This window comes from Pleurodeles waltl, chromosome 3_1 (assembly GCF_031143425.1).
Source record: "Pleurodeles waltl isolate 20211129_DDA chromosome 3_1, aPleWal1.hap1.20221129, whole genome shotgun sequence".
NCBI classification, from domain to species: Eukaryota; Metazoa; Chordata; class Amphibia; order Caudata; family Salamandridae; genus Pleurodeles; species Pleurodeles waltl.
The window spans coordinates 1,024,355,486-1,024,379,510 of NC_090440.1; the positions used below are offsets into that span (position 1 = coordinate 1,024,355,486).

At 44.4% G+C, this 24,025-nt stretch overlaps 1 protein-coding gene across 3 annotated transcripts in view; it reads right to left on the reverse strand.

Moving 5' to 3' along the window:
- GRB14 (growth factor receptor bound protein 14) overlaps window positions 1–24,025 on the reverse strand; it is a 1,076,705-nt gene that overhangs the window by 95,688 nt on the left and 956,992 nt on the right. For all 3 annotated transcript variants that reach the window (XM_069224269.1, XM_069224270.1, XM_069224268.1), the window contains 2 exons: window positions 3,544–3,660; window positions 3,379–3,448 (listed from right to left, as the gene is read on the reverse strand). In XM_069224269.1, the coding sequence (XP_069080370.1) occupies window positions 3,379–3,448; window positions 3,544–3,660 (187 nt within the window). The remainder of the gene's footprint in view (window positions 1–3,378; window positions 3,449–3,543; window positions 3,661–24,025) is intronic.

Here is a 24,025-nt window from a genome sequence, read left to right on the forward strand (position 1 = left end):
GAGGTACCACAGCCTGCTATGGCAGCCTGTAGGACTTGTGTAGCTATGGCTCTCCATGGCACCTGATTATGATATTTTCATCATGCCCCTACCAAGTAGATTCTCAGTTATAAAGTAAGGTGAGAATATACTTGGAAGAGTAAGTATAGAAAATAAAACGACTATATTTTGTATAGTCATCCTGATAAAAGACTGGCTTTGTGTAATTTAATCATCTGTTTTAACTGATTTTAATACATATTGCTCTTTCACTTATTTGAAGGGAAATTGGGATGAAAATACACTGTTTTACCTTTTGTCCAAGCTTTCTAGGAGACAGTAAGCACCAATTACCCCTGTGATTGATAACGTTTTCCTTGAATATCACAAAGTGATTAGAACCATCTTATTACTGCCCCTTCAGATCGGAACCTTTGTGGCGTTAACCACTCTGTGCAGTGAAATTCCTCATTAGCCCATGTTTTCTTCAAAATGTTATCGAAGAGGAAACTCCAAGCCCCCCAAAACAGGTAAGTCTTGTCTAATTGTATAATCCATGTAACTGATTTTATTATCTTACTAGCTTATTTTAAGGAATATTTGGCTGGAAATACATTGTGGCTGCACCAATAACCCTTGTGAATGGTAAGGCTTGCCTGGAATATCATAACATTATTAGAAGTATCTTATCTCTGCCCCTTAAGAAACTCTGACGTTCCAACCAGTTTTTTGGTGTAAAATATCCCAAATTGTTCATGATTTCCTCTTCAAAATTATTAAGGGCGAACCCCCAAACCTTAAAAAAAGGTAAATCTTTCTCTTTCACACAGATGTGCATATGGCAGATTTGTAAGCCATATCACTTTAAATGGTGCTAGACTCAAATGAATTTTGAGACAGAGGTAGCTTAAACGTCAAACATACAATCTCTGACTTTGATCAAGGAATGTCTTCAACTGGTAATGAGCAGCAGACTTTGAGGGAAAGACATGGGGGCTTATTGATGTATTTTATTGTACGGCTATTTTTCTATCCAAAACAAGCTTTTACTGGGTGGTCTGAGTAAAATATTCCTGCAGCCCATGGTTTGTGAATCGCTCCGAGTTTTATTGGGTTCCTCAGTGCCCTCTGGAGTACATTGTTGAAAGGGTGTTGTTTATAGTTTGTTCTAACTGTGAAATGCTGGAATATGTACTTGAAGTGTGATAGAAGCACTGGAATTATGGTGTGTCTAGTCTCACATGCACAAACCTGGGGGGCAGCAGAGAGTGTGAGTACAGACAAATGCAGGAAGTTACCAACTTTAACATGGAGGGCATCACATGAAGACCCTGTTGTTAATGTGCATGGATTTGACCCTCTAGTGTGTTGTGGTAGACATCCTTTACTGTCCTGAGGAGTCCCAAAAAAATGTATGTGTGGGTCGAAACGTCGACACTAAAAAAGGGAGTGTCTGCAACACATTTATTTTTCAACACAAGGAAGGTTACATTGGACTGTGTAGCATTCAACAATGGGGCGTCCTTTCGAGGTACATTGTATATATGTGTCTCATAACATCACTCGATTCACTTTTGAGCACTGCACATGTACACTATAACTTCTCGAATTGTATGTGGAATTTATTCGCACAGGAAACAACATTTTAAATGAGAGCCAGTGAACATTTGCTCTTTGTTTTAGGTGATAACTGTGGAATATTGTTAACCCCAACAGTGGATCTGCAGAGTGTAAACTGGTCCAATGTATCTCCTTATGTTGTAGATAATTGTAATATTGAAAGGCATTAGAGAAGCCTTAGTGTGAACAATCCTGAGAAAATATTGAGTCTAGATTATCCGTGTGCCTCAACCTGGTTGAAGCATTTAGGGCCAGATGTAGTAAACTCCAATTTTGCGACTTGCAAATTGCGAGTCTGACCGACTCGCTATTTGCAACTCGCAAAATTGGATGCAGAAAGGTGTCTCAGACACCTTCTGCGACTCGCTATGGGGTCGCAAAGACCCACCTCATCAATATTCATGCGACCCCATAGCGAGTCCCTGCACTCACAGGGATGGTGGCCTGCTGTAGTCAGCAGACCTTCATGTCTGTGACTTTTTTGTCAATAAAGCAGTTTTTTTTTCATTTTGCAGCCCGTTTTCCTTAAAGGAAAACGAGCTGCAAAATGAAAACTAAACCGAAACCATTTGTTTTTGTTTTTTTCAGAGTAGGCAGTGGTCCATAGGACCAGTGCTTTAAATGGGCCGGTACTCTCCGGTACTGAGTACCGGCACTTTTTTATTTTGAGAGGGAGAGTACCGGCATATCTCAAGAAAAACCTAATACTTTTAATTGGGGAGTACCGCACTTCTCAGAAACAAGCAGGTACTCTGGTACAGAGTACCTGCACTTCTATTTTTCCATTTAAAGCACTGCATAGGACTACTGCCTGCTCTGAAAAAATATTTTTTTCGGCATTCACAAAGGGGAAGGGGTCCCATGGGGACCCCTTCCCTTTTGCGAATGTTTTACCACCAGTGTGACACTGGTGGTAACTGCGAGTTGGTTTGCGACCGCATTCGCGGTCACAAAGCAACTCTGAATGGTGATGCGGTCGCAAATAGGAAGGGAACACCCCTTCCTATTTGCGAGTCGCATTCCCAAATTGTGAGTCGGTACCGACTCGCAATTTGGGGATGAGCATTGCGTTCGGCCTTTTGCATGCCGCAAACTGCGTTTTCCGCAGTTTGCGACATGCAAAAGGATTTGTACATCTGGCCCTTAATGATTAAAGCTATTGCACGGAAGACTTTTTCCAGAAAACATAGAGACATGCACCTTAGAGCAGATTAGGGTGCACACTTTATGGAAGAATTTGTTTACTTAAATATTAATTTGAGACGACTTTATAACAGTTGGTCCTCTTGCATGTATGGCTTTTATTAACTGAACTTCATATTTTCACGATCCATTCATTTATTGCTTACTGACTGAAATTCATTTGATGGTTGGAATTTGTAAATTTTTAATCTTTTAATAAACCTTTGTGGTCTGAAAATAAAACCACTCTATCTTTCCCGTGGAGTGGAATGTGCTTCACATTATAACATTTATTGATTTGATGATTGGCCTCCGTCCTGGATTTCAATTCATCAGATAGCGCTTCGCACGAAGAAAAGCACGACAACAGGTGCATTCAGTGTGACATACAAAGGCTTAACATTGTGTGGTCTAGTCATAATGCTCTAAAATGTAAGTGATGTGGAATACTTTATATATTTTTTCACCCTTCAGTCCTTAAACTTGTAAACAGTATTTTGCATTCACAATTATGTCCTTTCAAAAAGTATAGTGACTTGCCTTTTGTTTTTAAATCAATGTAAAGCCATACAATCTTCTATATGGGATGTACTGTACCTATGCTTGTTGTTGAAATTGGAGGACTTGGTGGAATACCATGCGCATTCAGACGCGTGCAGCTTTTCCTCTAGAAAACAAAATCCATTTATTGGTGCTGTGTTCCACAAATTGAAACAAAGAAAAATAATAAAGAAATTAAAATAGACATAAAACTGAGTTTACCCGCCACAATAAACCTTCTTGGACTGCAACAGAAAGTGCTTCAGATGGATTTTCTATCACCCGACTTCTTTTTCCAGAAAAATCCATTGCAACGAGAGAGTTTTCTGAGCTACTTCTCTGGAAAGAAAGGGGCTGCATTAATAAGCACAGCACTTTCTGCTCTTTTTTGTTTCAGAAACAAACTAACTAGTTTTCTTTGTAGTTTTCGATGATTCCCAATAAATAATAAAAGACATAAGCATTATAAGTATAAAGACTTTTCTACGCTTGCTGAAACAATTTCTACTTTACTTGACAAAATGTGTTTTAACCAACATTGTTCTGAAAGGCTCTGAACTATCCGGACTATAAAAACATGTTTCTATTCATCAAATTACTCAGAGATACCTAATAATAAAATCAGCCCTGCCAAGTGCCCTGGAGAGGGCTTGGACTGCCACAAAGTGACGCCTGAGGATGGTGGGGTCTGCCCAGGGACTGGAGGATGCTGTGGATCATAGGCACCTCTTTTGGGCCTTATTGAGCAATGGAGAAATGTTCTTTTCGACTCCTGAGAAAACCTGGATGTGGTTGCATGCTAAGGGTCTGACGACACCCCCGGTGGCGGCCCCACAGACTGATAGTTGGTTGATCGGGGATCGAACAGCTGTCACACCAGTAGGCCATGAAACAGTCCTTCCTTCCAACCAGACATGGGGGCATGCAGGAGCGTAGGTATTGCATCAGAGCCATACCATTTGTGGTGCTTCAATAAGACTGTGCCTCAACAACTGAATCTGATATGAATGATACAACAGATTTTCCTGGAGGGAGGCACCTTAGTCTGAATCTGGCACCACGCTTGGCAGATGACCTGTTGTAAGGCTTGTGGGCCAGGCAGACAATTCTTTGAACAATGCTTTGGTGTCTGGCTGCTCAGAGGTTTGCAAAAGGCCACAGAGGACAGGATGTTGTGAGACATTCTTGCCACCTACCCCAGACGGATTACCGTACTAGACTAGTGCTAGATCTGGCATCCTTGGCGTGGTCTCCCCTGTCTTTTTTGCCTCTGCTTCCCATGTTTTGACTGTGTGCTGGACTCTGTTTTTGCTGTTTTTGGTACTCTGGGCACTTTACTACTGCTGACCAATGCTAAAGTGAAAGTGCTCCTGTGTAAATTGTATGTGTAATTGAATTATTCCTGATTGGCATGTTTGATTTACTAGTAAATCCCTAGTAAAGAGCACTAGAGATGCCCAGGACCTGTAAATCAAATGTTACCAGTGGACCTGCAGAACTAGTTGTGCCACCCACATGAGTAGCCCTGCAAACATGGCTCAGACCTGCACCGCAGTGTCTGTTTGTGCAGTTTTAAACTGCCAATTCGACCTGGCAAGTGTACCCACTTGCCAGGCCTAAACCTTCCCTTTTTCTACATGTAGGGCACCCCTAAGATAAGCCCAAGGTAGCCCCTTGGGCAGGGTGCAGTGTAAGTTAAAGGTGGGGCAAGTACTTTTGTATTTTACATGCCCTAACAATGAAAGACTGCTAAACTCAGCTTTCACTGGTGCAAGGCCTAGCTCTCTCATAGGTTAACATTAGGGCTGCCTTTAAATATCATTAAAAGTCATATTCCCTTTGGGAGCAGATAGGAAGTGGAGTTTGGGGTCTCTGAACTCACAATTTAAAAATACATCTTTTAGTGAAGGTGGTTTTTAGATTGTTAGTTTGAAAATGCCACTTTTAGAAAGTAGACATTTTCTTGCCTAAATCATTTTGTGACTCTGCCTGTTTGTGGATTCCCTGTCTGTGTCAGACTGACAGTTGTGCTGGTGTGAATTCCCTCTACACAGTGAGACAAAAGGAGCTAGGGGGTAGCCTGCATATCCTGATGGGCCATCTGTGCTAGAGTGGTAGGAGGAGTTGTCACTTACCCCTGAATGGGCTGTGCCTGCCCTCTCACAATGCAGTCTCCAACCCTCTGATGTGAGTCTGGAGCCTGGTCTGAATCTTGTGAACAACAGAGACTGTCTTAGAAGTAGGCCTACTTCAAAGGCAGAAAGGGGTATAGGTATTGGACCCAAAACCCCACATTTTCAGATTTCTTTAAGGATTCAAGAGAAACCTCTGCCAAGGAGAAGGGCTGAAGAGCTGAGGAGAAGTGCTGCCCCTGCCTGTGACTGTGCTTTGTTGGGCTATCCTGCAGTTGCTGCTTCTGCCTGTGAAAGGGGACAAAGACTGGACTTTCTTGTGCATTCCTACTTGAGAAGAATCTCCAAGGGCTTGAGTTGAGCTTGCCTCCTGTTGTTGAAGTTTCAGGGCCATCAAAGACATTCTCTGCCTGGCCTCTCCGGGGAGAATCCTGCCCAGCCAAGTGGTGCCCCATCCAGTCCCTGGGCCCTTAAAAGGTGAAGCTGGTGGAAAAGGACTGAAATCCTCTCACAGACCGCCGTGCAGGTACATTTTTGATGCACTATATGTAAAGCAGCTTATTAACAATGTGCCGCCGGCGTCACGGCTTAAACCGATGCTCCGCCTGCATCGTGGCTGGAAGATCGATGCATCGTGGCTGGAGAAACAACATGAACACGCTCTAGTGGCTGCTGATAACAACTCAAATCCCTCGCAGCGCGGTTTCCTGACACCGTGCAACCAGATTTCAAAGCAACATCACTGGGGATGAAGAATCAACGCAAAGCCCGCCCGGACCAAGGGGGCCCGTCCGGAAATTGACACATCCCTCTCTTGTGAGGGAGGAGAAATGGCGTATGTCCGATCCGACTGGAGAGGGAAACAATGTACGGCCACACTTGTGAGTAAGGAATCGAAGCATCACTGGCTTTTCCGACGCACGCTCGCCCATGCGGCTTTATTTTTGATGCAAACCAGGTACTTTGTGTAACAACAGCATTCTCACTGTTTTCTAAGGATTAAGGCCCTCATTACAACCCTGGCGGTCGGTGGAGAAATGGAGGTAATACCGACAACAGGCCGGCGGAAAACAAAATGGCATTACAAGCCATGCTAAACCGCCACTTCTCCGTCCGACTGGCAGGGTGGTAACGACAGCTGGGCTGGAGACTTCCGTCTCCAGACCAGCGGCTGTCACTACACCACCAGCGATTTCACAACCCCGCATACCGGCATGGATTTCGTGAGGTTCTGTACCATCCATGGCAGTAGGCACTATCAGTGCCAGGGAATTCCTTCCCTGGCACTGGTAGGGGTCTCCCCCAACCCCCTCCCCCATCCCGAGTCCTCCCTTCACACCGACCCCCCTGCCACCCCCCAAAGGTGGCAGGACCCCCTTCCCCAATCCCCAACATTGACACACACCCCCCCTACACGCACACATACACTACAACCACACATACCCGCACACATACAAACAGACATTCCAACAGACACACACACAGACATACACATACTCACAGACATGCAAACAGACAGACACGCACACATTTTCAAAACACACAACACCCCCCGCATGCATACACGCACTCACACACCCCCTCTACACACTCACACGCACACCCCCATGCACGCACACAAAACACAACACCCCCCCCCATCCTCCTCCCCTAACGGACGATCACCTTACCTGGTCCAGTGATCCTCCGGGAGGGAACGGGATCCATGAGGGCTGCTCCGCCACCAGCTCCCCCACCAGAACACTGCCACACCGAATCATGGGACGTGATTCAGTGGGCGGTGTTTGATAGACGTGGTGGTGGAGGTGGAGCAGCCTCCACTTCCTCGCCGATCGCCAGTATGGCTGCTGGTGGCTCTCCATCTGAAAAAGGACGGAGGGCTGCCAGCAGTCATAATACGCACTGCACTGGCGGTCTTCAGCACGGCGGAGACCGCTGAGGTTAAAATGAAGGCCAAAGACTCTTATTCTTTTTCAAATTCAAATCTTGACTTGTGTATATTGGATATTTGGTCCTGTTTGATTTAGATAAATGTTGGATTTTTTCCCTTATGGAGGGTCATCCCCAATTTGTTTGCCTCCTTCCTACTATTTTTTCTGACCTTTTGCTGTTGGCTCTTGAACTCTGAGCTCTTTACCACTGCTAACCAGTGCTAAAGTGCATGTGCTCTCTGTGTAAATTGTATGGGTAATTGGTTTATCCATGGTTGACATATTTGATTTACTAGTAAGTACCTAGTAAAGTGCCGTAGAGGTGCCCAGGGCCTAAAAACCAAATGCTACCAGTGGGCCTGCAGCACTGGTTGTGCCACCCACATAAGTAGCTCTGTAATCATGTATCAGCCTTGCCTCTGCAGTGTCTGTGTGTGCAGTTTTAACTGTAAAATCGACTTGGCAAGTGTACCCACTTGCCAGGCCTAAACCTTCCCTTTTCTTACATGTAAGACACCCCTAAGGTAGGCCCTAGGTAGTCCCAGCGGCAGGGTGCAGTGTACGCTTAAGGTAGGACATATAGTAATGTGTTTTAAATGTCCTGACAGTGAAATATTGCTAAATTCGTTTTTCACTGTTGCAAGGCCTGTCCCTCTCATTGGTTAACATGGGGACTACCTTTAAATATGATTAAAGTGTAGATTCCATTTGGGGGCGGATAGACATGTGGAGTTTGGGGTCTCTGAGCTCACAAAAAATACATATTTTAGTAAAGTTGATTTTAAGATTGAGTGTTTGAAAATACCACTTTTAGAAAGTGAGCATTTTCTTGCTTATACCATTTCTGTGACTCTGCCTGTTTGTAGATTCCCTGTCTGGGTCAGTTTGACAGCTGGGCTGGTTGCACATCTCACTAGACAGTGACACAAAGGAAGTTGGGGTGTAGTCTGCATTTCAGGATGAGCCATCTGTGCTAGGAGTGAGATATTCTCACTGCGAACGGTCGCAGGTGGTCAGAACCATTTGCGGTAGTATGTCAACTCGAGCTACAGCAAAATCAACTCAAACCACGTTGTGCCATTCACAGACTTCAGGCACCAAAAATCAGCATGCCCAGCATGATGTACCAATTTAGACCTGTTTATGGAACTCTGTTGAATGCCACAGAGGTTTCATGTAACTCTCAGAATTTCACAGAGTGAAACTCCGTGAGTTCTGCCCACCCCTACATGAAATACTTCATTCCTGGAGCTAAAAAAGAGGAATTAATTTGTTGATGGGCTCTAAAGGAGGAACACGACTTCCTCTCTTTAAAAAGCCAATTAATCTTTTTTTCAACTTCATTCCCAAATAAAGAGGTGCCTTTAAAAGGCTATGATGAGCAGAAGAATTGTGTGCAGCATCTGTGTATTAACCCTTCAAAAAAATTACATCTGGGTGCAGAGAAGCTTCTTTTGCCAAAGCAAATACTTTCACAGATTCAAAAGAATTATCTTATAGATATTCAATTTTCCTGTCCATCTGTTCTAACAAAACGCAGCACTCAGCCCTCAGTGCTTCATCTTGCCATCTTATGATTGCATCATCTGACAGAGAAATTCTTGTTACAAAACTGCTTGCCATTGAGTCTACTAGAATCACATCAGAAAACATTTTCTAATTATAGAGAAAGACTAGAGGTGTTGTATGAATGTAAGTAAATTGACTTTGTCTGATTCTTTTAACTTTCACTTTTTACAAGAAGATGAGGATGAAAGGGAAAGACTGATTGCGAAGAGTGCTGAAATAAATGTAGTAAAATTGTGGCAAAGTCTTTAAACATGTACCAGGTTCTTCAGCTATGGGAAAGCCTATATTCTCTTTCATATGATTCAAAATTCTGGGAGGAACATCTTTCCCACCAAATTTGCTCCACCAAGCAGAAGTAGAAGCTTTGTTTACATGGAATTCCCATCTCTTAATGGAACAATCATTACTGGTGACTTTAAGGACACATCCAGAGGGACTAAAAGCTCCAAAAGTCAACACAAGGGAGTGGAGGAGAAGAAGGTGACCCCTGACCTTAGCACAATATAGAACACTTCTTGTATTTCCCCACTGCATGGGACTCTAAGGGCACAGCCAGAGCCATTGCTATCCCCATATGTCAATGTGAGAGCTTGGAGGAGAAGACGGTAACCTCTGACCTCCACGTGCTATAAAGCTCTTTGCTTCTCCCACTACAGAACTCGAAAGACATGACTGGTATACTTCAAGCCCCATAAGTCAACACTAGGATTAGAAGAGGAGAAGGTGACCCTTAACCTCTGTGCACTGAAAAGCCCTTTGGCTTCTCCAACTATGCGGGACCCTTAACGACACAGACAGGGGGACTACAAGTCCTATGAGTCAATGCAAGGGGTGGAGGAAAAGAAGGCGAACCCTGACCTCTGTGTGCTATAAGGCATTTTGGCTTCTCCTCCTGATTGGGATGCACAGGCTATGCCAAGCCCACGCCCAGAGGAGGCTGGCCTGAACCACACTTATAGGATTGCTGATTTGGTGACCTACATGCTCTGACTACTGCTGTGGAAATCCAGAGGTAAATGTTATAATTCCCATGAGAGTAATAAGTGTTTATGTATTCCATTCTTTCTCTTTTGATCTAATTAAGATCTTAGGCCCAAGTTTAAGAATAGCGTAATTTTGTGACGCTAATGTGGTGTTAGGTTGGGGAAAACGCAGGGTCAAATTTACAAAGTGGTGCAATGTATGCATTGCGTCATTTTGTGAACCCTTGAGCCACATGATGCCTGTGCCAGGCATAATGTATGCAAGGGGGGTATACGTCCGTTAGGAGGCCCAGAAAAATGGAGCAGTGGAATCTGTGAGATTCCACTGCAGCATTTTAGCATCTTTTTTAACACCTGCTCAGAGCAGAAGTTTATGTGAGGCACACCACTGTTTATAAAAGGCCTCTATGTTCTTTGCAGGATTAGCAGCAAAATGTTTGCCACTAATCCTGCAAAGTACCACAATAGCATCAAAAATGATGACGCTATTGATCCTAACCTGCACCATGGTGCTCTGAATCATTAATACGGCGCACACATGGTGGCACTAGGGGGGCGCAATGAGGTGCACGAAAAGTGGCACTTAATGTAATGAAGCACCACTTTTCTTAAATCTGTTCCTTAGAGATTAATTGGGGCACATTTCCTACGCTCTATATAGTGACGACAACTATGAAGAAGAGGAAGTCAGTTTCTAGTCTGCATAGACCACAAAACAGGAAGAATTCACCAAAATATGACACTGAGAACTGTGTGACAGATAAGACTGATAATTTGATTGAGGAGGTGGAGTTGATGCTAGGCAAAAACTGCCCAACGGATGACCTACCAAAAAAACCCATAAAAGATGGTAAAAAGCTTTGAAATGTAAAAAACATATATAAGGACCAGCTGCTACCCTTTTTGATCTCTGGGCCAGACTGTAGCATCATATATTTTTCCTTTAGAAGTTCCCTTATATGTGATATCCAATGTAATATGCTCTAATAAGTGTGATTCTCTCCATCATGGAGACAAGGTGGAGTATAGATAATACTATGCAGACGGAATCACAATTAGGGTTATTGGAGCAGTCAAACTGCCCTTTGAATTTAAAAAGGTGGAAAATTTACCTGACTACTTAATGGCATATATTGCAGAACTAGAACATATGGTAATATTGTTGAGTAATCCTAATTGTAAACAGGCATAGTCAGATAATACCCATAATACAAACGTCTGGGAGCTCTATTCCTTGTTTTTACTGTAAGGTCCATAGCATTTCTATTCATAGCTTGGGGAATTCAATGCAGGTTGGAGGATGTGTGTGGATTTGAGGGGGATGAGAGTGGGAGCGGCCAGTTGAACCGAAGTAGCCCATTAGCAAGGGAAAGAATTAAAGTTCAGAATCCAAATTTAAGCCATATGCAAACAAATAAACAGTTAGGTATGAAGGGGCAGGATGAGCTGGGTTATGTGTGTACTAGTAGAGAGTCCTTATTTGCACAAAACATAAGGGCCTTTAACACAAAGAGAATGTAATTGAAGCCAGAGACAGCTTACCCTGAAAAAGATCATTGCAGGATCGAGAAGGCTGTTCCAACAAATAGCCACAACCCTCCGGAGACAGATACAGTTTATTTGACAAAAATACCAAAATTGTGGGCTGGTGTGCATGAAACAGCAACCTCATTCAGAAAGAAGGTAGTGTACTGGAATGGAGTGTTAGATAGTGTACCTCAAGTGATGTTCTTAAGGTAACTCATTACCCCGACTTTATGGGAGATTAAGATTATATAAAGGTCATCCTAAAAGACCTGCATCTAGCCGAGGGCTTAGTTCTGCATGGCTCAAGGTCCACACCCCCCACACACAATTCTTAGATCCAGTTCAAATCTTGCTATCCCTGTTGCCTCTAATTTACCAATTTGTACAGAGATACACAAAAATGGGTCAGGAGATCCTTCAGACAGAGAATCAGCAATCTTGGGCACGAATATAAAAGAAACCTATGACTCAGAGGAGTAACACATTTAGCCTTATAAATAGCAGTAGTGTGATTCATTATAGTATGATTGGAAACTGGTTAATAATGTCTTGTATCATGTTAGTATGGGGGAGGCAGGCACTTGTGGGTTTAGGATTACTCTCTCAGTTTCACAGTAAGGGGCTGGGAAACCAGATTTGAATTGCCCAAACAGGAACAAATATGCATCAAACATCTCTCATTGATCAGCTGGAATATTGCAGGGTTAAAATAAAAGCTAGATGACAGTGGCTGGGGTTTATTTAGAAATTTGTTTGATTTATGTTTTTGAAAGAGACATGAGCTGTAGGAGAGTATCATAGGTTGCAATATAAAGGCTTCCACATACCAGCAGTAAAATCTAGTACAGGAAAACCATCAGGAAGATTATGCATCTGGGTAAAAGTATGGCTAAAATGTAAAAGAAAATTGAAATAAACTCATTAGATATCTTAGGCATAAGTCTTTCAGCAGGAAACAGACCCCCCTTTACTTGTTAATAATATAGAAGTGCAATTAGGTCAGATGACGCTGATACATTGGGGTTAATGGATACTCGTTTAAATATACCTATTGTAAAGATTACAGTACAATAATTGAGAGGAGATTTTAATTCTTTTTTTAACCTTGGAGGCTGCTGAGAGAAATAGTAAAAGATGAAGAAATGTTTTTGGGGATTCCTGACATTCTAGCTCAACACAATCCTACATGTCTAGATCAGCAACGCCAGTGGTAGGTATTACGCTGACAAATGACCTTAGGGCATGCAATGGATGCTCTCCTTCAGACTTTCTAGTAGCACCTACATTTAAAAGAGGCAATGCAGAAATAACATTGATTACATACTGCTGGATGTTCATCTATGGTCAGAAATAATTATTATGTTGGCTTCCCCAAGACATGCAGGTGATCATAATGCGCTATTAAAACACAGAATACCCCTTGACATTGACAGACATTCTGGTAGCACCTCCTTTTAAAAGAGGCAATGCAGAAATAATATTGATTACATACTGCTAGAAGGTTGTTCCAACAAATAGCCACAACCCTCCAGAGACAGATACAGTTTATATGACAGAAATACCAAAATTGTGGGCTGGTGTGCATGAAATAGCAACCTCATTCAGAAAGAAGGTAGTGTACTGGAATGGAGTGTTAGATAGTGTACCTCAAGTGATGTTCTTAAGGTAACTCATTACCCCGACTTTATGGGAGATTAAGATTATATTAAGGTCATCCTAAAAGACCTGCATCTAGCCGAGGGCTTAGTTCTGCATGGCTCAAGGTCCACACCCCCCACATACAGTTCTGAGATCCAGTTTAAATCTTGCTATCCCTGTTGCTTCTAATTTCCCAATGTGTACAGAGATACACAGAAATGGGACATGAGATCCTTCAGATAGAGAATCAGCAATCTGGGGCAAGAATATAAAAGAAACCTATGACTCACAGCAGTAACACATTTAGCCTTATAAATAGCAGTAGTGTGATTCCATATAGTATGTTTGGAAACTGGTTAATAATGTCTTCTATCATGTTGGTATGGGAGAGGCAGGCACTTGTGGGTTTAGGATTACTCTCTCAGTTTCACAGTAAGGGGCTGAAGAACCAGATTTGAATTGCCCAATCAGGAACAAATTTGCATCAAACATCTCTCATTGATCAGCTGTAATATTGCAGGGTTAAAATCAAAGATAGATGACAGTGGCTGGGGTTTATTTAGACATTTGTTTGATTTATGTTTTTGCAAGAGTCATGAGCTGCTAGAGAGTATCATAGGTTGCAATATAAAGGCTTCCACATACCAGCAGAAAAATCTAGTACAGGAAAACCATCAGGAGGATTATGCATCTGGGTAAAAGTATGGCTAAAATGTAAAAGAAAATTTAAATAAACTCGTTAGATATCTTGGGCAGACCCCCCTTTGCTTGTTAATAATATAGAAGTGAAATTAGGAAAAGAGAAATGAGGGCAGTAAGGGTGAGAGGCGCCGCTCTTCTAGACAGTAGACATGTAGTTTAGACAGAATAGATAAGTAAGAGTAAAGTCCGGTGCAAAACGGCCCGGTGCCTTACTGCCCGGTAGGCACCAATACCGGTACTAGGAGTACCCTAGAACAAAATGGGACAAATTGGCCACAGCACACAGATAGTAATGTCCAACAGTAAAGCAGGAAAAGATATTCCTGGTGTGGTTCCGTGGGTTGAGGAAAGTATAAAGTTGAAACGAGTCTCAAATCCTGTTTGCAGATGGCATCTTTATTTGTAGATGCTTAGAAAGCATTGAGTCATCGTGGAGATACAGCCAACACGTGTTTCGTCACACAGGTGACTTCATCAAGGCTGTAATAAAGTAATGACAGCAAACATTGGATACATATGTGTGTATTGGAATCTGGTGTGAAACCAGAAAACGTTCTGTTTGTGTAAGTGAGTAAATGATTAACATGGCTTTAAAGGTAAGTGGTAGTGGGATCCAAATATCAAAAACATAAGAGTACTAGGTAAATCACCGTGGTCATGTGGTGAAAATGTCTATAAACACACAGTGTTGGAAAGTATTAAAATATAGGCACTTTGAAGCAGTGTGAGCATGCAATTGGTATGCAATAGGGAGAAACTTGCAAGACTAAAAGAAAACAGGGAGAGAAAGTGGAAACAATAAAAGGGAGATACGGCTACATGCAAGTTTAGAAAAAAGAAATAGTGACGAGGGCGGTGGGCCCCAGAGGGCATAACAGAAGGGTGAAAGTCATACCTGGGTCAGCAGGCCCAAGTAAGTTTAGTGGTGGTGTGTAGTAGTGAAGTTGAGTGGGCTGGAGAGAAAGTGAGTAAGATAGGTCAAAGAAAGAGAGAGAAATGGAATGAATGGAGGGGATAGGATAGGAAAAGAAAATAAGTAAGATAGACCAAAGAGAGAGAGAGTAATGGAATGGGATAGATAATCGTGTGTGACAGGATACTTAGAAAAAACGTAGAAGGTTAAAAAATATATAAAGGTAAGGTGATAAGGAGGAAAAAGGTGAGAAGAATTGGATTTAGAGAGAAAGGAAAATCTATATATATAGACATAAGATAAGAATGGTCAGTGAGAACATACCTGAGTAAATGGTAAAGAACTGTAATAAGTGTGGCTGCGCCAGGCAGCTGCAGGTACGTACGTAAAAAGCTTGCGTGAAAATGAAGATAGGAGGAGGCCCCGATAAGCCTATAAAATGACCTAAAATAGTACCAGGGAAGAAAAATAGAGTATAAAGCGAGGGCAGGATTCAAAAGAGGAGTAAAAGCAATAAAAAACCGGTGATTGTAAAAAGAGATTAGATAAGCGGTTGGTAATTGGTGATTAAGTTAGGGAAAAATGCGCCTGAGTTAGAGTCACACCAGTATAAAGAAACAGAATCGGGGTGTGCGGTGGCCCCAAAAATTGACAAGTCATGGTTGGAAGAACACTAAAATTGACCGAGTCGTGGTGGGCGGCTGGTGAGGGCTAGACAAACATGAATCGTGGTAATCAAAATGACCGCAGGAGCGAGGGCATGCACTTATTTGCGGTGAGAAAAACTCTGAGAGACAAGATGCAAATGCGAGTCTCGATCGTAAGGTGAGGTAAGTAATTAGCACATTACTATGACTGTTGTCCGTGGCGTGGATCGTAGGAGTATGGGCATAACATTAGTAAGTGGGAGAGGCAGGAGTTGCGGAATGGTAATTACGGGGGTAAAAAACGCTTAAAAAAGAGTAAGAAACGCGAGTCTCGATCTAGGAAACTAGTAAGCATAATACGTTAACTGGTAGCAATGAGGACCGCGTTACGAGAAACGTGGTGAAGACGAGTTAGGCACTTACCATGAAGCAGCGTTATGGTGAGCTGTCCGGTAAACGCGAGAACGAGTAATGATCTGCGAGGGGAATTGCTAACTAATTAAGTAAAGGCAGAGATGCAGTGTGTAGGAGGCTGGACTGGCTTGTAGTGAGTACCAAGGGGTACTTGCACCTTGCACCAGGCCCAGTTATCCCTTATTAGTGTATAGGGTGTCTAGCAGCTTAGGCTGATAGATAATGGTAGCTTAGCAGAGCAGCTTAGGCTGAACTAGGAGACGTGTGAAGCTACTACAGTACCACTTAGTGTCATATGCACAATATCATAAGAAAACACAATACACAGTTATACTAAAAATAAAGGTACTTTATTTTTATGACAATATGCCAAAGTATCTTAGAGTGTACCCTCAGTGAGAGGATAGGAAATATACACAAGATATATATACACAATAGCAAAAATATGCAGTATAGTCTTAGAAAACAGTGCAAACAATGTATAGTTACAATAGGATGCAATGGGGAAACATAGGGATAGGGGCAACACAAACCATATACTCCAAAAGTGGAATGCGAACCACGAATGGACCCCAAACCTATGTGACCTTGTAGAGGGTCGCTGGGACTATTAGAAAATAGTGAGAGTTAGAAAAATAACCCTCCCCAAGACCCTGAAAAGTGAGTGCAAAGTGCACTAAAGTTCCTCTAAGGACAAAGAAGTCGTGTTAGAGGAATAATGCAGGAAAGACACAAACCAGCAATGCAACAACTGTGGATTTCCAATCTAGGGTACCTGTGGAACAAGGGGACCAAGTCCAAAAGTCACAAGCAAGTCGGAGATGGGCAGATGCCCAGGAAATGCCAGCTGCGGGTGCAAAGAAGCTTCTACTGGACAGAAGAAGCTGAGGTTTCTGCAGGAACGAAAAGGGCTAGAGACTTCCCCTTTGGTGGACGGATCCCTCTCGCCGTGGAGAGTCGTGCAGAAGTGTTTCCCCGCTGAAAGAATGCCAACAAGCCTTGCTAGCTGCAAATCGTGTGGTTAGCGTTTTTGGACGCTGCTGAGGCCCAGGAGGGACCAGGAGGTCGCAAATTGGACCAGCAGAGAGAGGGGACGTCGAGCAAGACAAGGAGCCATCTTTAAAGCAGGTAGCACCCGGAAAAGTGCCAGAAACAGGCACTACGAGGATGCGTGAAATGGTGCTCGCCGAAGTTGCACAAAGGAGTCCCACGTCGCCGGAGACCAACTTAGAAAGTCGTGCAATGCAGGTTAGAGTGCCGTGGACCCAGGCTTGGCTGTGCACAAAGGATTTCCGCCGGAAGTGTACAGGGGCCGGAGTAGCTGCAAAGTCGCGGTTCCCAGCAATGCAGCCCAGCGAGGTGAGGCAAGGACTTACCTCCACCAAACTTGGACTGAAGAGTCACTGGAATGTGGGGGTCACTTGGACAGAGTCGCTGGATTCGAGGGACCTCGCTCGTCGTGCTGAGAGGAGACCCAAGGGACCGGTAATGCAGCTTTTTGGTGCCTGCGGTTGCAGGGGGAAGATTCCGTCGTCCCACGGGAGATTTCTTCGGAGCTTCTGGTGTAGAGAGGAGGCAGGCTACCCCCACAGCATGCACAAGCAGGAAAACAGTTGAGAAGGCGGCAGGATCAGCGTTACAGAGTTGCAGTAGTCGTCTTTGCTACTATGTTGCAGGTTTGCAGGCTTCCAGCGCAGTCAGCAGTCGATTCCTTGGCAGAAGGTGAAGAGAGAGATGCAGAGGACCTCGGATGAGCTCTTGCATTCGTTATCTGAAGTTTCCCCAGAGACAGAGACCCTAAATAGCCAGAAAAGAGGGTTTGGCTACCTAGGAGAGAGGATAGGCTAGCAACACCTGAAGGAGCCTATCACAAGGAGTCTCTGACGTCACCTGGTGGCACTGGCCACTCAGAGCAGTCCAGTGTGCCAGCAGCACCTCTGTTTCCAAGATGGCAGAGGTCTGGAGCACACTGGAGGAGCTCTGGACACCTCCCAGGGGAGGTGCAGGTCAGGGGAGTGGTCACTCCCCTTTCCTTTGTCCAGTATCGCGCCAGAGCAGGGCTAAGGGGTCCCCTGAACCGGTGTAGACTGGCTTATGCAGAATTGGGCACATCTGTGCCCAACAAAGCATTTCCAGAGGCTGGGGGAGGCTACTCCTCCCCTGCCTTCACACCATTTTCCAAAGGGAGAGGGTGTAACACCCTCTCTCAGAGGAAGTTCTTTGTTCTGCCATCCTGGGCCAGGCCTGGCTGGACCCCAGGAGGGCAGATGCCTGTCTGAGGGGTTGGCAGCAGCAGCAGCTGCAGTGAAACCCCAGGAAGGGCAGTTTGGCAGTACCAGGGTATGTGCTACAGACCACTTGGATCATGGGATTGTGCCAACTATGCCAGGATGGCATAGAGGGGGCAATTCCATGATCATAGACATGTTACATGGCCATATTCGGAGTTACCATTGTGAAGCTACATATAGGTAGTGACCTATATGTAGTGCACGCGTGTAATGGTGTCCCCGCACTCACAAAGTTCAGGGAATTGGCTCTGAACAATGTGGGGGCACCTTGGCTAGTGCCAGGGTGCCCTCACACTAAGTAACTTTGCACCTAACCTTTACCAGGTAAAGGTTAGACATATAGGTGACTTATAAGTTACTTAAGTGCAGTGTAAAATGGCTGTGAAATAACGTGGACGTTATTTCACTCAGGCTGCAGTGGCAGGCCTGTGTAAGAATTGTCAGAGCTCCCTATGGGTGGCAAAAGAAATGCTGCAGCCCATAGGGATCTCCTGGAACCCCAATACCCTGGGTACCTCAGTACCATATACTAGGGAATTATAAGGGTGTTCCAGTAAGCCAATGTAAATTGGTAAAATTGGTCACTAGCCTGTTAGTGACAATTTGAATGAAATGAGAGAGCATAACCACTGAGGTTCTGGTTAGCAGAGCCTCAGTGAGACAGTTAGGCACCACACAGGGAACACATACATATAGGCCACAACCTTATGAGCACTGGGGTCCTGACTAGCAGGGTCCCAGTGACACATAACAAACATACTGAAAACATAGGGTTTTCACTATGAGCACTGGGCCCTGGCTAGCAGGATCCCAGTGAGACAGTGAAAACACCCTGACATACACTCACAAACAGGCCAAAAGTGGGGATAACAAGGCTAGAAAGAGGCTACTTTCTCACACAACCCCCCCCAAACGAAGGACAATAAGGCTAACCTTGGCCAGTTGAGACTTTATTGTCTAAGTGGTGGTAAGTAGAGAGTAGCTCTGCAATAGACTGGTTACTCCCTTTATCATCCACTATATGGTTACTTCCCTGTGGGGATGTAAACCACCCTGTTTGAAGTTTTTTAGCTAAGCAACAATGTGAAGATGTATTTTCAGAGTTTCTATCAGTAAGTTTTAGTTTAGAGCAGTGGGAATTGTCCACTGAACCTATTTGTAGTGATGGAAATGCCAGACAGGGATGCTGTCTCAGAAAAGCCATAGCTGGGCAAAAACTTTGTCCATATGGCTGGAAGAGAGAACAGGGATGCTGTTTCTCTTGGGTTGGAGCAGGGCAGGGATGCTGTCCTATGAGCTCCACACTAGGGCAGGGATGCTGTCCTAAGTGTTGTGAGGCAGTGCAGAGTTTCTGCACTAAAGTTTCTCTGGGAGGGTTGGAGGGATGCTCCATGTTAACTAAAATGGTGCTCTTTTTCTCACCAATGTTAGTTATCCCACAGAGAGGTACTTCTACCTCAGGGAGTACAGCTTTGCCAGCTGATGTTTCCCTTGGAACAGGTGCCACCCCAGGAGAGGTTTCTCCCACCACAGGAATGCTATCCTGAATGGTAGGGTGGTTAGGGGATACTGTGATACCCTTTTTACCTGTTGATGGAGAGGGATCCTGAGTTTTCAGGCCTTCTCTCCTTTGCTTTTTCATTTCAGTAGAAATGAGAGGGAACAATTCCTCAGGGATGCCCAGCATGGCTGCATGGGCATAAAACTCTACATCAGCCCAACCTGAGGCCTCTAGGTCATTACCTAAGAGACAGTCTACAGGTAAGCTAGGTGATACCACCACCTGCTTAGGGCCAGTAACTCCACCCCAACTAAACTGAATTATAGCTAAGGGAAGAAACTTAGTGGAGTTATGGACATCAATAATCTTATACTGTTGTCCAATGATGTGTTGATCAGGGTGCACTAGGTTTTCAGTCACCAAAGTGATACTGGCACCTGTGTCCCTGTAGGCCAAGGCCTCAACACCATTTATTGAAACTGTCTGCCTGTACTTATCCATTGTAAGGGGACAAGCAGCCAGTGTGGCAAGGCCAATGCCACTAGGTGTGACAGAAACTGTCTTGGGAGTGACTACCCCAGTTTCTACTATGGACCCAAAAGTGAACCCAACTACACCCTTAACTTGACTGTTGCCAGCAGTCCCACCACTAGTACCACTACTGCTAGGGGCACTAGAGCTTGATGTATTAGTGGTGGTAGGCTCAGGGGGTTTACCTGGACAGGACTTATCCCCTGGCCTATGGCCTCTGTTTTTACACACAAAGCACCAAGGCTTTTTAATGTGTGCAGGTTGGGAAGAAGAGGAAGAATTTGTTTTATCCCCACCCTCTGAAGAGTGTTTAAGATTTGAAGTGGGATCTTTGGTTTTACCCTTATCCCCATGCTTATCTTGAGATTTTTCACCATCTTTCTTCTTATTGCCATCTTTGTCACCCCCTGTATGAACTTTTCTGTTCACCCTTGTTCTGACCCATTTGTCTGCCTTCTTTCCCAATTCTTGGGGAGAGGTCAGATCAGAGTCTACCAGGTACTGGTGCAACAAATCAGACACACAATTATTAAGTATATGCTCTCTCAGGATTGTGTTATACACGCTTTCATAATCAGTAACTTTACTGCCATGTAACCACCCCTCCAAGGCCTTCACTGAATGGTCAATGAAATCAACCCAGTCTTGTGAAGACTCCTTTTTGGTCTCTCTGAACTTTATCCTGTATTGTTCAGTGGTTAAGCCATAACCATCCAGGAGTGCATTCTTAAGAACTGTAAAATTATTGGCATCATTTTCTTTCACAGTAAGGAGCATATCCCTACCTTTTCCACTAAATGATAGCCATAGGATAGCAGCCCACTGCCTTTGAGGGACATCCTGTACAACACAGGCCCTCTCAAGTGCAGCAAACCACTTGTTAATGTCATCCCCCTCCTTATAAGGGGGAACTATCTTGTGCAGATTCCTGGAATCATGCTCTTTTGCAGGATGACTATGGGGAATACTGCTGCTGCCACCATGGGTATCTAAACCCAACTTCTGTCTTTCCTTCTCTAATTCAAAAGACTGTCTATCCAAATCCAGCTGTTGCTTTTTAAGCTTCAGTCTGGTTTGTTCCACCCTCAACTTATTGAGTTCCCTCTCTAACATTCTGTCATCAGGGTTGGTGGGAGGGACATTCCTAGAAACAGAGGTATGATGGGAATGAACAGAAGGAGACCTGTCCCTTACAGGAGCCACCCTAACAGCTTGGTTAACAGAAACATTACTACCAGTATGGTGAGAATAAATGCTTTTGCTATGATGTGAGACAACACTATTTGTATGGTGTGGCTCATCATCATTACCAACTATGCTAGACTGTCTAGTAATGGGCAGGCTAGGAAGTTTCTTTCCTGAATCTTTTCCTGGGGGAGTCCCTGAATCAGATTGAGAACTATTAGGTACTTTTTCAACAGATGAGGCACCTATGGCCTTATCCTGTTCTCTAAGCATGTTAAGTAACAGTTCCAAGGAAGGATTCTTCCCTACACTCAAACCTCTCTCTATACAGAGACTCCTTGCTCTTTTCCAGCTAAGGTTGTCATATGCAAGTTTGGACAGATCAACATTTTGGCCTGTGCCAGACATTTTTAGAGAGAGTTAAAGTGATAGTAAAAGATAAAAAGTTTGTCAGAGCTTTTAGAAAGACAGAGAAAAAAAACTTTTTAAACTTTTTAGAACTTTTTAGAAAGTTAGAAGTACTTTTCAGCACTTAGAAAAGAGTGAAAAGAGGAAATGCAAAACTTTTTGGCTATGTGTATATACACTGACCTTGTTTTGTATATTTTTCTCTTATGAAAAGTACAATGACAAGAGTGGTAAGTAGTCTCAAAGCACTTATCCCACCACTGCACAACCAATGTAGGAGGCTGGACTGGCTTGTAGTGAGTACCAAGGGGTACTTGCACCTTGCACCAGGCCCAGTTATCCCTTATTAATGTATAGGGTGTCTAGCAGCTTAGGCTGATAGATAATGGTAGCTTAGCAGAGCAGCTTAGGCTGAACTAGGAGACGTGTGAAGCTACTACAGTACCACTTAGTGTCATATGCACAATATCATAAGAAAACACAATACACAGTTATACTAAAAATAAAGGTACTTTATTTTTATGACAATATGCCAAAGTATCTTAGAGTGTACCCTCAGTGAGAGGATAGGAAATATACACAAGATATATATACACAATAGCAAAAATATGCAGTATAGTCTTAGAAAACAGTGCAAACAATGTATAGTTACAATAGGATGCAATGGGGAAACATAGAGATAGGGGCAACACAAACCCTATACTCCAAAAGTGGAATGCGAACCACGAATGGACCCCAAACCTATGTGACCTTGTAGAGGGTCGCTGGGACTATTAGAAAATAGTGAGAGTTAGAATAATAACCCTCCCCAAGACCCTGAAAAGTGAGTGCAAAGTGCACTAAAGTTCCTCTAAGGACAAAGAAGTTGTGTTAGAGGAATAATGCAGGAAAGACACAAACCAGCAATGCAACAACTGTGGATTTCCAATCTAGGGTACCTGTGGAACAAGGGGACCAAGTCCAAAAGTCACAAGCAAGTCGGAGATGGGCAGATGCCCAGGAAATGCCAGCTGCGGGTGCAAAGAAGCTTCTACTGGACAGAAGAAGCTGAGGTTTCTGCAGGAACGAAAAGGGCTAGAGACTTTCCCTTTTGGTGGACGGATCCCGCTCGCCGTGGAGAGTCGTGCAGAAGTGTTTTCCCGCCGAAAAAATGCCAACAAGCCTTGCTAGCTGCAAATCGTGCGGTTAGTGTTTTTGGATGCTGCTGAGGCCCAGGAGGGACCAGGAGGTCGCAAATTGGACCAGCAGAGAGAGGGGACGTCGAGCAAGACAAGGAGCTCTCTCTGAAGCAGGTAGCACCCGGAGAAGTGCCAGAAACAGGCACTACAAGGATGCGTGAAATGGTGCTCGCCGAAGTTGCACAAAGGAGTCCCACGTCGCCAGATACCAACTTAGAAAGTCGTGCAATGCAGGTTAGAGTGCCGTGGACCCAGGCTCGGCTGTGCACAAAGGATTTCCGCCGGAAGGGCACAGGGGCCGGAGTAGCTGCAAAGTCGCGGTTCCCAGCAATGCAGCCCAGCGAGGTGAGGCAAGGACTTACCTCCACCAAACTTGGACTGAAGAGTCACTGGACTGTGGGGGTCACTTGGACAGAGTCGCTGGATTCAAGGGACCTCGCTCGTTGTGCTGAGAGGAGACCCAAGGGACCGGTAATGCAGCTTTTTGGTGCCTGCGGTTGCAGGGGGAAGATTCCGTCGTCCCACGGGAGATTTCTTCGGAGCTTCTGGTGCAGAGAGGAGGCAGGCTACCCCCACAGCATGCACAAGCAGGAAAACAGTCGAGAAGGCGGCAGGATCAGCGTTACAGAGTTGCAGTAGTCGTCTTTGCTACTATGTTGCAGGTTTGCAGGCTTCCAGCGCGGTCAGCAGTCGATTCCTTGGCAGAAGGTGAAGAGAGAGATGCAGAGGAACTCGGATGAGCTCTTGCATTCGTTATCTGAAGTTTCCCCATAGACAGAGACCCTAAATAGCCAGAAAAGAGGGTTTGGCTACCTAGGAGAGAGGATAGGCTAGCAACACCTGAAGGAGCCTATCACAAGGAGTCTCTGACGTCACCTGGTGGCACTGGCCACTCAGAGCAGTCCAGTGTGCCAGCAGCACCTCTGTTTCCAAGATGGCAGAGGTCTGGGGCACACTGGAGGAGCTCAGGTCAGGGGAGTGGTCACTCCCCTTTCCTTTGTCCAGTTTCGCGCCAGAGCAGGGCTAAGGGGTCCCCTGAACCGGTGTAGACTGGCTTATGCAGAATTGGGCACATCTGTGCCCAACAAAGCATTTCCAGAGGCTGGGGGAGGCTACTCCTCCCCTGCCTTCACACCATTTTCCAAAGGGAGAGG